Here is a 13,952-nt window from a genome sequence, read left to right as displayed (position 1 = left end):
TCAAAACCCAGGCACCCAGGGCTCTCCCACTTCTAAAAGAAGTCCCTCTCAACATTGAGCTGGGACCACAAAAGGGCTATATACTCACAAGTGAAGTATATATACTCACAGGTGAGTGAAACAACAGGGCCGAGTGCAATTCAACAGATCACCAGCTCCACATATCCTTGAACAGTCAAAAACAGGAAGCACAAAAAAACTCCTTGCACAGGGCCAGCCCCATGGCTTAGCGGTTAAGTGTGCGCGCTCCGCTGCTGGCGGCCCGGGTTCGGATCCCGGGCACGCACCGACGCACCGCTTCTCCGGCCATGCTGAGGCTGCATCCCACATACAGCAACTAGAAGGATGTGCAACTATGACATACAACTATCTACTGGGGCTTTGGGGGAAAAAATAAATAAAATTATAAAAAAAAAAAACAAAACGTCTTGCACAGAATTTATTTATTCTTAATTGGCATTAATCAGCATGTTTTTCCAGAACAGGCACTTGATTAAAAATAAATAAATATATATATATATATAGCCAATAAACACTGGAAAAGGTGCTCAATTAGAACAGTATACGAGGAAGTGTAAAGTAAAATCACAATACAATACCACTATCCCACCAGAATGGCTAAAATTTAAAAAACAGACAATACCAAGTTTGGACAAGGATGTGAAGCAACTAAAAACATCTCTCACACTGCTGGTAGGAATGTAATTGATACAAACACTTTAGAAAACTATTTGGCAATATTTACTAAAGCTGAAAATAACCTATGACCCAGCACTGAATTCCACTCCTAAATATATACCTAAGAGAACTGCATACACATGTTCATCAAAGAACATGTACATGAGAATTAATGAACTACCATATGCAACAACATGGCTGAATCTCACAAATATTATGCTAAGCAAGAGTATATGCCACATAAAAGTTCACAACCAAGCAGAACTAATCTATGGTGCTAGAAAGGATAGCGGTTCTCTTTGGAAGGAGGTAGTGACTAGAGGGAGAATACAAGAGGTGCTGATAATGTTCTATTTCTTGATCTGGTTACAGTGATCTGTTCCCTTTGAAAAGTCATCAGGAGGGCTGGCCCCGTGGCTTAGCGGTTAAGTGCTCGCACTCCGATGCTGGCAGCCTGGGTTCGGATCCCGGGCGCGCACCGACGCACCGCTTCTCCGGCCATGCTGAGGCCGCATCCTACATACAGCAACTAGAAGGATGTGCACCTATGACATACAACTATCTACTGGGGCTTCGGTGGAAAAATAAATAAATAAATAAAATTAAAGAAAAGTCATCAGGCTATTATTTGTGCCCTTTACTGTAATGTAAATGTAATAATAAATGTAATATATCTCAATAAAAAGTAATAAAACTAATTTTCAAAAGACCTAACAATGAAAAAAATACATCTTACAAGGAGGTGCCTGCAGAGATAAATCAAATGAAGGTGTCTCTTCATGATGTAATTTTCGGCCCTAAAGCCTAAAGACTTGGAGGACCTTCCTGGCCTTCAAATTACACGACCTGAAAAGGCAGACATTTATTCCTATGTGTAAGGAACATTTATTTCTATGCCTATGTGTAAGACTACCTCTCAACAAAAGTACATGTACTCTAGAATATGAAATAGTATAGCATAATTGCAAATTCTCACTATCAGAGTAATAAAGCACCATAAAAAGTATGAAATAACCCCCCCTTTTCAAAGTGAAAAAAAGGAAAGGTTTGGTGAATGTATCTGAAGGGCCATATTGCATGGGGGGAGGGATGCTTTTGGGGGCAGTTGTTTTATTAACTATTTGTAAATACTTCATTCTACAATAAATTAAAAGCCTTTGGGGGAAGGTAGTCTTCTGAAGTTATTTCATGTGGTTGAATAGATGACCTGGGCTTCCTTTCTAAGCCAATACAACATTAATACAGTAGAGCTACTATCAACCTTCTCTTACGTTGTAATCTTCAATTACAATGACCTTCCTCTATACTTTTATAAAATAGCTGCCAGACAATGAGCAATAATTCCTGAGTTGGTACATTCAGAAACAGGCAGATAAAGTCTACCACACATTCAAAGACTTTGTTGCCCAATAACATTATTGTAAAAACCCAGATGACTTTTATTTATATTTAACCTATACATACCAGCCCATTCTTTAGATGGAACAAATTATTCAAGCACTAACATCACCTAAGGACCTATACCATATTCACTAAAAGTACAGTGGCAGAATGTCAAGATATTTATAGGTTTGAAAAGTTCACTGCCGAGCCACAAGAGAATCTAAAATTTTTATTTATTACCAGGACAATTTATCTATAACACTGCTCAACAACTGCTCAAATATATCTCTTATTTATTAAACAAACACACATGTATTGAAAAATTTCAAAATGCACACACACTAGCTACCCTTGTTCTTATCACTCAACAACAAATGTACGGTCTAGGGCCGGCCCGGCACCGTAGCAGTTAAATGTGCGCGCTCCGCTTCGGCAGCCCGGGGTTCGCAGGTTCGGATGCCAGGCGCACACCAACGCCATGCTCATCAAGCCATGCTGTGGTGGCAACCCATATAAAGTAGAGGAAGATGGGCATGGATGTTAGCCCAGGGCCAATCTCCCTCAGCAAAAAGAGGAGGATTCGCAAGGGATGTTAGCTCAGGGCTGGTCTTCCTCACAAAAAAAAACAAATGTATGGTCATAAGCAACACAACTAAGAATTCATAAAAGTTGTTCCAACTTTCTCAAAACATACAAGATAACTCTCAGAAACTGCATACTGAATGTATAAGTAGTAGTTATTCCTCAGCCCAATAAACTCTCTTTCCCCTGTGTCATTCACCTCTATTCATCCTTCATGTCTCAACTTAGGAATTACCTGTTAGAAACCTTTCCTAACCACCCTCTCCCAAACTGAGATAAACAATACGCCTACATGTTTTCATAGAATCCTGTTCTTCCCAAGTACTATAAACGCATGTGTTGATTATCTTAGTCTCCCTCCAAATCACGCAGTTGACCAGAGAGAAGTCTGAAAACCTCGAAGGTGATACAGTTTAACACAAGGTAACATAATTTGGCATAAGCAAGAGGAGCCAACTGCCTAATCACATACATACATCCACAGAGATGAAAGGTAATTCAACTGAAACATAAACTTGGTTTGAGAATCACTCAGGCCAGTAACTCATAAATAAGTATTTGTACTGTTCAGTTCAGTTTTTTCCCAAAGATTTAAAAACAACTCAGGCAGTCACAATTCCAACAGAAGTTTATGGTTCTGATAATTATGTCACATGCTTTCCCTAAAAATACATGCTCTAGAACTTTGTTTATTCAATGATAAGGCCCATCATTGACCTATAGTAGACCTCTAGCAGACACTGAATCAGTTGAAGGAAGCGTATACAAGGGAAGCAGCACGATGCTGTGAAAAGCAGGGCTCTCAAACATCAGTTTTACCAGCCATCACCAGCTTTACGGCCTAGAGCAAGTTCCTCAGCCTGTCTTAACCTCAGTTTCCTTAACAATAAAACAGGCCTCTCTTACCTTTGACAAGAAATTTTCACATATTGAAGTACACAGGGTAGCTATTCTGGTTTGAAACTGACTCGGCCTGAACTAAAAAGAAGCCTGACTTACAGTCTATCAAACATTAAAGTAAAGAATGCATTGAACATTGTATCAAAGTAAAAGAATGCACTCTTTGAAGATAAGGATGCATACTTCCTTTCCTACCACAGCAGTACCAGTATCAGTAACACCCATATCAGGACTCCAGAAGATAAGTTTCCTTTCCTGGACATCAGGGTCATGTTGACCTGTTAATCTGCAACTGAATACCTCTTTGAAACTTTGATGAATATGTATCCTGGGTATGTCTGATGTATGTTCTTTGTTCTAAAAAGGTATAAAACTGTACTGAAAACCATGCTTTTCCAGAACATTTTCTTCCTTTGTGGAGACTGCCTTCCCAAATAATAGTCCTCAGCCTGGCTCTAGTGAAATTCACCTTATCTCTCTTTCTACAGAATGGTTATTGCTTATTTGCCTCCACACCTTGCAGCACTGTTATCAGGATGAGAAACAATGTATACAACACATCCAACACACTCACTTGAATCACATGTGGGTACTTAATTGCTATCTCTTATTTATTAAAGAAACACACACGAACTAGCTATCACTGTTCTTATTCTCACTATGAGATTTTTAATTCCTAATAGAAATTTTAAAACTCCCTTTTTGTAAAAATATCTAATGATTAACTTTATAATTGTTAAAGACGGGTACATGTGGGTTCATTACAATTCATCTTTACTTTTGAATATGTACAAAATCAACTTTAGAGAATTTAGTTATTTCCTTTTTCTTTTTTGGTGAGGAAGATTCGCCCCGAGCTAACATCTGTTGCCAATCTTCCTCTTTTTGCTTGAGGATGATGGTCCCTGAGCTAATATCTGTGCCGATCTTCCTCTATTTTGTATATGGGACACTGCCATAGCATGGCTTGATGAGCAGTGTGTAGGTCCGTGGCCAGGATCTGAACCCATGAACCCCAGGCCACTGAAGCAGAGCATGCGAACTTAACCACTACGCCACCGGGCTGGCTCCTAGTTACTTCCATTTTTCTTGCTTCAATCATTTCAGTTAATACCAACAACCCTTCAATCATTAAGACTCTATCCTCTTCCTGAACCAAAAAAAAAAGTTCCCAAAAGTTAACAAGTGGTTTGGAGAGTATGGCTAGCTGAAGCCAGAGACATTAAAGGTGAATTATACATTCACCAATAATTATTCTATGTCAAATATATCTGAGAAGAAACCATGACTCTGACATATAACTTGGAGACACATCTCCATTATCTCGCATGTCAAAGGTAGATTGTTCTTGTTACTCAATGCAACAGACACTTACCAGACTTCTCTGGGTAAAGCATTGTGCTAGGCTCATTAGAAAACAGAAAAATGAGTAAGTTGGGAGCCCTTGTCCACCAGATGCTCCTAACTTTGTGTGACCTGTAACTGTATCCCTTCCAAAATCTTACTCTCATGCTATCCAGCCCTTGAGGGCACAACCTTAAAGGTAGCATCTCCTACCTTTCCAGGTCCTCTGTTGCCCTGATCCTCAATTCCCTTGCCCCTGTCTTTGTCATACTTGCCTAGCAAAATCTCAAACCACCCCTGCTCGTTCCACTCCAGCCATACTAACTTCTTAGCCATTTCTTGAAAACCTCAAGTACACTCCCACCTTTGTATTTTCCTGTTTCTTGGCCTAGAACAGTCTTCCCCAACACAGATGTGTAGTTTGTTCCCTCACTTCTTTCAGGTGTCTGCTCAGATGATATCTTCTATGTGATTACCAGAGAAAAACAAGCAAGCACCCCTGCCAGATATACTTTTGTCCTGCTTTATTTTACTCTATTATATTCATTACCATTTAACAACATATTCTGATTTCTCATCAATTCTAACATGCACTTTTCCTCACATTGTAAGGTGAATTCTGATTTTAGAAATGTTACAATCAATAAGGTCCTACAATCTTTGACCACCAGGTGGCAGTCATCAGGTGTCACTGTCTCTACATGCACAACCTTAAAAATAGCTGGTCTTAATATCAATTCTTTTAAGTCAGATACACTGTTGGCACTACGTGTGCTAAATTTAATTGCCACTTAAAATATCTCTCTTGATTTAGATTGAACAAAAAAAAAAGGCCTGTATATAACAGCTATCAAAAATTTAAATTCAAACGATTAAAAAAATATCAACTATTCACAACAATATGGAGTAACCAGAACTCTCAGACTGCTGGTGAGAGTGTAAATAAAACAACAATTTTGGAGAAGTGTTTAGCAATCTATACTATAGCTGATCATACACATATTCCCAGCAAGTCTACTCCTAAATATACACCCAACAGAAATGGATACATATATGTTCAACCAAAAGATATATACAGGAATGTTCATAGCAGCACTATTCACATTAGCTCAAAACTGGAAACTAACCAAATGCCCATCAACAGAAGAACAGATAAATTCTGGTATATTCAGACAATGGAATACTATAGAGCAAACAAACTACAAATATACCCCGCAATATGAATGACTCTTACAATATAAAGTTGACACAAGGAAGTCAGATTCAAAAGAGTGCATACTGTATGATTTCATTTCTAGAAAGCTCAAAAACAGGTAAAATTAATTTATGGTGTTAAAAGTCAGGAGAGTAGTAGTAACTGAAGAGGGCATGAAGGGCCTTCCAGGGCACTGAAAATATTCTGTTTTTGATCTGGATGCTGGTTACATGGGTGTACTCAATTTGAGAAAATTTACCAAATTGTATACTTAAGATCTATAAACTCTTCTGTTATGTATGGTAAACTTCAATAAAAAGTATTAAGTTTGTATTATGTCTTTGTGTAGGTAGAAAGGCAAAGAAACAGAGCAACAAGGCACGAATTTGGTATTAGAGAAGCAAATATTTGTCAATGGAGAAATAACCTCATCCATCTTCTTTATAGGACTTGAGGAAATCTCCACAAATCGAGGAGGCTGATTAATATTTTATTGCTGAGATACACATGATGCTTCCCCTATCACAGGTTAAGCAATGCATCTGAAGGAAGGAAAAGACACCAAAATAAACACCTTGGAACGGGTGAAATAAATTTCAAAGTAACAAGAGGCTAGTGAGATTGAATTACAACTCACACAGGACTACACTGCCAAGGCCCTGTGTTTCCGTTTAATTAGAAGTGTTTATTTTTTCTTGGTGAACAGAAAGTCTTACAACTGACAACTCGGATTAGGATATATACATACCTGGCTTGGCCAAGTACAAGCCAAGCACAACACGATGCCTATGAAGGTTATAAAGATGAAGCATACAACGTCTCTCCCTTCATGAGTTTTATCCTACATATTAAAGGAGCTAAGACAACCATATGAACAGTAATACACTGATTTAGAATGGTACTAGTGGTATAAGTACAAGGGTTTTTTTTAAAAAAAAAAGCATACAAAATGGGAAATTTCTTCCTAACATTACAGATTATAAGAAAGCTTTTCAAAATCATGTAGAACTAGGCTGTCCAATACAATATCCATTAGCCGCTTGTGGCTATTTAAATTAAAATTAAATGAAATTAAAAATTCAGTTCCTCAGTAGGACATAACCACGATTCAAGTGCTCAACAGCCACATGTGGCTAGCGGCCACTGTACTGGACAGTGCACAGAACACCACCATCATCGCAGAGAGTTCACTGGAGAGCACTAACGTGTAGTATTCAGGAATTAGAAAGAGGCACAGAATAGGCACATGAGAATAGTTTATCTAACCGTTGAGGAAAAACACTCCTTTTAATCTTGTGTCCATTTGTTCATGTCTCCTTTGACATCAGAGTGGCAAAACCAGGCCAGTCTGGCCTGAGGACCAAGCTCAGAACATAATACTAGGGGAAACAGTCGAAGCCTTCAAGTTACATGAGTAAAAAAGAATACTCACAAGCTCACCAGAATCCAGCTTAGCTCACCAGAGTGAAAACTTACCCAAAATTTTAGCTAGAAATAAAGTACTATTTTGCCTAACCCTTTAATAGCTAATTAGAAATCAGTCAATAAATATATTTGTGGAAGACTCCACTCATTAAGAAACATTTGCTGAGGGCTAGCCCCGTGGCCTAGTGGTTAGGTTCAGCATACTCCACTTCAGTGGCCCGGGTGTGGACCTACACCACTCATCAGCGGCCATGCTGTGGTGGTGACCCACATATAAAATAGAGGAAGACTGGCACAGATGTTAACTCAGGGTGAATCTTCCTCAAGCAAAAAGAGGAAGATTGACAACAGATGTTAGCTCAGGGCAAATCTTCCTCAGCAAAAAAAAAGGAAACATTTGCTGAGTGTCTTCTATGTGCCAAGCACAAAGGAAGCCAGTAGAAATAAAAGCATTTAAACCACTAACTATTCAGCAAATATCACAATAGCTTAAGAATCACAAACTCCTAAGCAGGGAAGAAACCAACAAATTCTGCTCATCTGTAGTTCTTCAGAGACAGTAAGAAGGGAGGTAACAATGTGCATATTCTCTGAGGGTTGTTGACTCCTGCAGTGTCCAATACCCATTAATCTGAACCAGTAACAATGATTTAGCAAAAAGCTAAGAAAGCAGAATCCTTTCAAAAAGAAAAGAAGAAATGAATTGAGGTTTATTAAACCTATAAAAGAAACAACAATCCTTGCTAAAAACATAATCTCAAAGAATATTCTAAAAAGAAACATCAAGAAATCAACATTTACCAAACAACTACCAGATAAGAGAAGTACATTGGGAGCTAGGGCGCCATAAAGACATTCGGGCAATCTCTGAGCTCCGGGAGGCTTTCTTCTACTTTGGGAGAGGAAATATTCATAAATAATTACTATGCAAGCAAATGTTTTAAGTGGTATACTCAGGAAATAATTACAGAACAAACTGTAAGTTGAAAGGACCTTGGAAGTCTTTTTGTCCAATCCTCTCCCTTGTCTAGAATCCATTCTAAAAAACATTATTCAGCCTAAGTACATCAGGGATGAAGATATCACAATTCATAGATGGCTCAGAAACAATTGAAGATAGGAGCCAAAAGGAGTTGAAGATAAGAGTTAACATTCAGAGAAATGATGTTTAGAAATATGGATTTGGAAGTCAAGTGAATTATCAAGTAAATACAATACTAATAATGTAGAACAACACAGTACAGTACCACTATCACATAGGGTCCATTATGACACAAATCCAGAGAAAAGGCAATGGGATGTTGTAAAACCATCCCAACTATTGTTTTGATTATAGAAAAGAGGGTAGATAAATCAAAGTGACATTCTCCTCTATCTGCTCCCTAAAATCTCCACTTCCTCAGCTCTCACTTCTGTTTCCACCTGAACCAGGAGAGGAGGAGAAACTAATATTTACCCAATAGCTACTATGTGTCAGGCATGGTGCTACTCCTTTATCATGTATCATTTAATGTATGTAGAACAAGAACTTTACTGGAGACTGGAGCTCTGAAGAGATGGGCCCAAGGAACCTGTCTGGTCTAGGATCCAAACCTATTATGACATTTTAGAGACATTTAGAAGACATCTTGATGAAGAGGAAAGAGTAGCAGCAGAGACTTGAAGACAGAAGGTCTAAGGACTGGGGCTCTGGTTTTGCAGTTGTGTGACTACAAAAGTTGTTAGTCCTCTCTGGACATCAGTTTCTTAAGATCTACCCCATCTACCTTACAGGTTGTTCTAAGGATCAAAGGGGATAATATACGTAAAAGGATTCTGTAAATATAACACATCACTGATATCCATTTATTCATCTAACAAATATTCACTGAGCATCTATACAATTCTAAACTCTAGCATGTAGTGATGAGAAAGACTGGCAAGGTCCCTAGACAGACAATAAACACAAACAAATAAGTGAACAAGAGTTTCCAATAGTGATGAATGCTCTAAAGAAAATAAAACAGGTGATGTAAACAAGAGTGACTAGGGGAAAGGGAACTAGATAGACTAGTCATAGAAAGCCTAGCTGAAGTGACATAGCTGAGAACTCAAAGGATTCTTCAGCCAAATGAAGAACCCGGGGAACAGGTGTGTTAGGCATAATGAACAAGACAAGCTTGGCATGTCTGAAGCACTGAAAAGATGGGGTACGTCTGGAACACAGTGAGTGAGGGAAAATACTAGGAGATGAGGTTGAAAAAGTGAACAGGAGCCAAATCCAGTATGGCCCTGGACCATGAAAAGAGTATTATCATTACCATAAAGCTTTTCTTTTTATCAACATGGCCCAATAAATTGAGCCATTTATGCAATTATCTAGTGTACACATTATCAAAAGCAGGACATTTTCAAATTTCTAACTGAGCAATGGCAATGCCATTGCCAAAAAATAAAAAGTAGAAGGATCCTATATGATGGCCCTAGACATAAAATTCTTAAGAACTTTATCTAAACAAAGATATCATTGATTACCACGTTTGTTAAGTCAAAGAGTCAATAACCTCTACAGCAAATAGAAGGGATAGAATCATAGATTTTGAGTTGAGAAAACACTAAAGTTTTTAACAGAAAAAATATCAGTTCATTCAGCAAATATTTATCAAGCACCTACTTGTGCCAGGCATGTTCTAAGCTCTAGAGATAAAGCAATGAACAAATCAATGAAGATTTAAGCAATAACTGAGCAGAAGATTTAACTATCAGAACTGAACTTGAACTTATTTTATGTCTCAGCATTTTCTGAAACTGGAATTACAGGCTTAGTCATATGTACCTGTCAGAAAGCAAACTTACCAAGGAATTCTTAATCACTTCACTTCTATAAAATTCTGGAAAAAAAGAAAAAGAACAATAAGTGATATGGAAGAAAATAAGCTTATTAACTCTTAATCCTGTAAATTTTTTACATATGTTCCAGCAAAACATTTAAAACATTTTCAAGGGATCTATTCTCCCTATATCTTTATCTGCAAAAAATAAATTAAAATAGAAATAAAGATTAAATAAAAGTGTTTTAAAGAGGAAAACATTAGTAAAGAAAGGCCAAACCCTGTTAAGATTTAATTTAGTTTAACCTTAATTTAGATTTAACTTTACTGGCTGGCTCCTTTTACCCTAGATTCAAATCTGAGTCCTTAAAAACTCCGACTTTCTTCCCCCTTACCTACTGCCACTCTCTACAGCTGATTCCATATGCTCTGTTTTTCTCAAATATCTCCAATGATTTATCCACTGTAGTACTGTGGAACAAATACTGATCTAGTAATCAGGTAACATTAAAGTTCTAGTTCTACCTGTCATTAACATTCTGCTTCTAATTTCCTTGGGCCCATTTTTCATTAGACAACGTAGAGAATTCGACAACTAATCAAAGGTCTTTGTAAGCATTAAAATTTCAGGATTCTACAAACCTTCATATACGTCATAAATGTTACAAAACCTGAAGACATGATCAAAAGAAAGGTGTCAGAGCTTCAGACCGACATCCCCAACAACCTTCCAACATTCCCTCTGCTGACCCAGCTCAAGTCATCTCCATGATGCTTGATTTCTGCAGAGCCTACAAGGCCCCTTGCATCCTTATGTTGCTAGAGGGCAATATTACCCAAGTGTGATGCACGTCCCACTGGTACTTGAGATGATTTCAGGTGACACATGCACGAAGTTTACTTTTTCCTAATGCACTGAAATTTATGCCTCATATATTCAACCCCAACTGTAAGCTCCATAAAGGGCAGCAGTGTTTGTTTTGTGTAACTGCTGTCTCCTCAACAAATAAAACCATTCCAGGCACAGGGAAGACATTTGATAAATATTTTTTTATTGAATGAACAATTTCACAGATTATGCTTAGACATAAGTTTAAAAATAATGAACTTAAAAATATATTAAGTATGTAAAGTACAGGTGAAACTGAGATAAGAGTGAAACTTGTCAAAGTGGTCCACTACTGACTGCGGCTCAGGAATCATCCAGCAATAAAGGAAAAGCAGACCTGGACACAATACTCGTCTGTGCAAACTCTTTTGGCTAAAATGCTTCTTGACAAACATACCATATATATTACTCTATGTCTGTCTTCCTCAAAAAAGAAAAAAAAGATAAGGATAATTATTCTGTTTTGTGCAGAGAGAGACACAATGTATTACGTAAAAAAAACAGGTTCTAAAAGAGAATTTACAACAGGATCCAAATTTTTATAATTATGCTAACAATGTCTATCTTAGCTGATAGAATTAGGCTGCTTACTTTTATTTTTTGGTTGGCAGTTTTCTAATTTTTCTATTTTGAGCAATTATTTTAAATAAGAAAAGGGATAATTCTAATTGTTTTTAAAAGGTATCTCCTACTGATGATCATTTAGATTACTGCTAATTTTTAGATATTTCAAGTAATATTAAAAATAAACAATCTTTTAAAGATATATATCCTAAGACATTTGAATCCATAGGATAAACATTTAGAAGTAAAATTGCAAGATAAAAAGAAAAATACAGGGGCCAGCCCAGTGGTGCAAGCGGTTAAGTGCGTGCACTCTGCTTCGGCGGCCCGGGGTTCGCAGGTTCAGATCCCAGGCGTGCACCGATGCACCGCTTGTTAAGCCATGCTGTGGCGGCGTCCCACATAAAGTAGAGGAAGATGGGCACGGATGTTAGCCCAGGGCCAATCTTCCTCAAGAAAAAAAAAGGGGAGGATTGGCATCGGATGTTAGCTCAGGGCTAGTCCATCTCACAAACAAAGAAAAAATACAGTTTGAATTTGATAGATATTGCCAATTATTCTCTAAAAATATTGTACCAATTTATGATCCCACTTATGAAAATATGTTCTTCCCCAGGCAACCCTAAGTATTATTCTTTTCATTTTTTCCCCTAATGGTTAACCAATTATTCCAACCATAAATTAACTATATAAATGTACGTGTGCATGTATGTATGTATGCGTATCTATACACATATATTCTAATTTATATGTACCATACATATTTTTAGGAAAAAAAAGACTAAAAGGGCTAAAAAAGTATTGTTTTCTATAACAAGGTACTTTCACTTTATTCTTAACACATATTTGTTTTGTTTGAATTTGTTGCAAGTATATATTACTTTTAAAATCCGTGAAAAAAAATAATAAAGATACTCCTTTTTTCTTTTGAAAGAGAATTCCTTAGCTTAACCTGCAAAGTACCTAAATTAAACAGTGCCCAAAGAAATATCTCCAGCTCTACGAAGATGAATAGTATCATTATTTCTTCGAAAACTCTGCTGACTGACTGACTACATATAAATGAAACTAAACAACTTGTGTTCTCCATTTAGACCCTCAAAATGGACTTGCTAATTTAAATGGAGAGAGATCAATAAAGCAGCCATACGATTTGGAAAGAAATCACCAAGTCTGAGGTAATTTCTTACATGCTAAACGTGGGCCTACACTGTCTATCATTCTGTTACATCTAAAATACTGTCAATGAAATTAGTGGCATGGTATAAAACAGAATAGTGAATTTACGAGAATTTAAAGTCAAAAAATAGTTCTAGTCTCCTATTGATCATGTGTAAGCTTGACCCTGGACAAGTCAATTAACCTTTTTGGGCCATAGTTTCTTCACCTTTCAAAGGAGAATGACATCTGGAAAATAACAGGGTTGTTGTGAAGCCCAAATGAAATAGTGAGTTAAAAACACTTTATAAACTATAATTTTTATTAATATAATTCTATTAATTTTTATTAATTCATTCTGAGCAAAACTACTTGACAAGTAAACTTTTAAAAAGATATCATCCAAGACCTATTTCTACTGAAAGAGACCATTAGATACAAATGCTTCTCTACTCATGCTGAGACCTAAAGAAACAAAGCAATCAGAGACTGCAGAGCATGGTTCCACTGGCGTCACATGGCTGTAATGCAGCATTCCACTCATCCAACAAATGTTTTTTTAGTACCTCAATCTCATTCATAATAGAAGAAATACAAACTTAAACTACACTACAAAACTATTTTTCACCTATCAGATTGGCAAAAATTCAACAGTTTGACTGCACAGTTTGTTGGTGAGGCTGTGGGAAGAAGGCACCCACATACAGCAAGTGGGAATGTGAACTAGGACAATTCTGCAATATTTACCAAAACTAGAAGTACACACTCTCTTTGTACTTGCACTTCTTGGAATTTTCCCCTATACTATAGCTATACTAGCAGTCACACAACATAGTGAAAAAAGTTATTCACTGAAGTATTGTGTGTATAGCAAAAGACTAGAACAACCTATAAATGCCTATCAATAGGAGCCAGTTAAATAATTTATGGTACATCTATTCAATGTAGAAGTACACAGAAAATTTGGGAAGCTCTCTATGAACTGATATGGAAAAATATCTAAGATATATTAAGTGAAAAATGC

At 37.1% G+C, this 13,952-nt stretch overlaps 1 protein-coding gene across 2 annotated transcripts in view; it reads right to left on the bottom strand.

The window, feature by feature from the left end:
• The window catches only part of UVRAG (UV radiation resistance associated), a 287,747-nt gene that overhangs the window by 240,395 nt on the left and 33,400 nt on the right, over positions 1-13,952 (bottom strand). The window contains exon 3 of one of the 2 annotated variants that reach the window (XM_004434016.3): positions 10,343-10,377. The exons of the other annotated variant lie outside the window; for it this stretch is intronic. Within the exon in view, the coding sequence (XP_004434073.2) occupies positions 10,343-10,377 (35 nt within the window). The remainder of the gene's footprint in view (positions 1-10,342; positions 10,378-13,952) is intronic. 2 annotated transcript variants of the gene reach the window in all.

Source organism: Ceratotherium simum, chromosome 7, assembly GCF_057802395.1.
Source record: "Ceratotherium simum simum isolate JZ-2026a chromosome 7, ASM5780239v1, whole genome shotgun sequence".
Taxonomy (NCBI): domain Eukaryota; kingdom Metazoa; phylum Chordata; class Mammalia; order Perissodactyla; family Rhinocerotidae; genus Ceratotherium; species Ceratotherium simum.
This window is presented reverse-complemented; position numbering and strand designations above follow the sequence as displayed.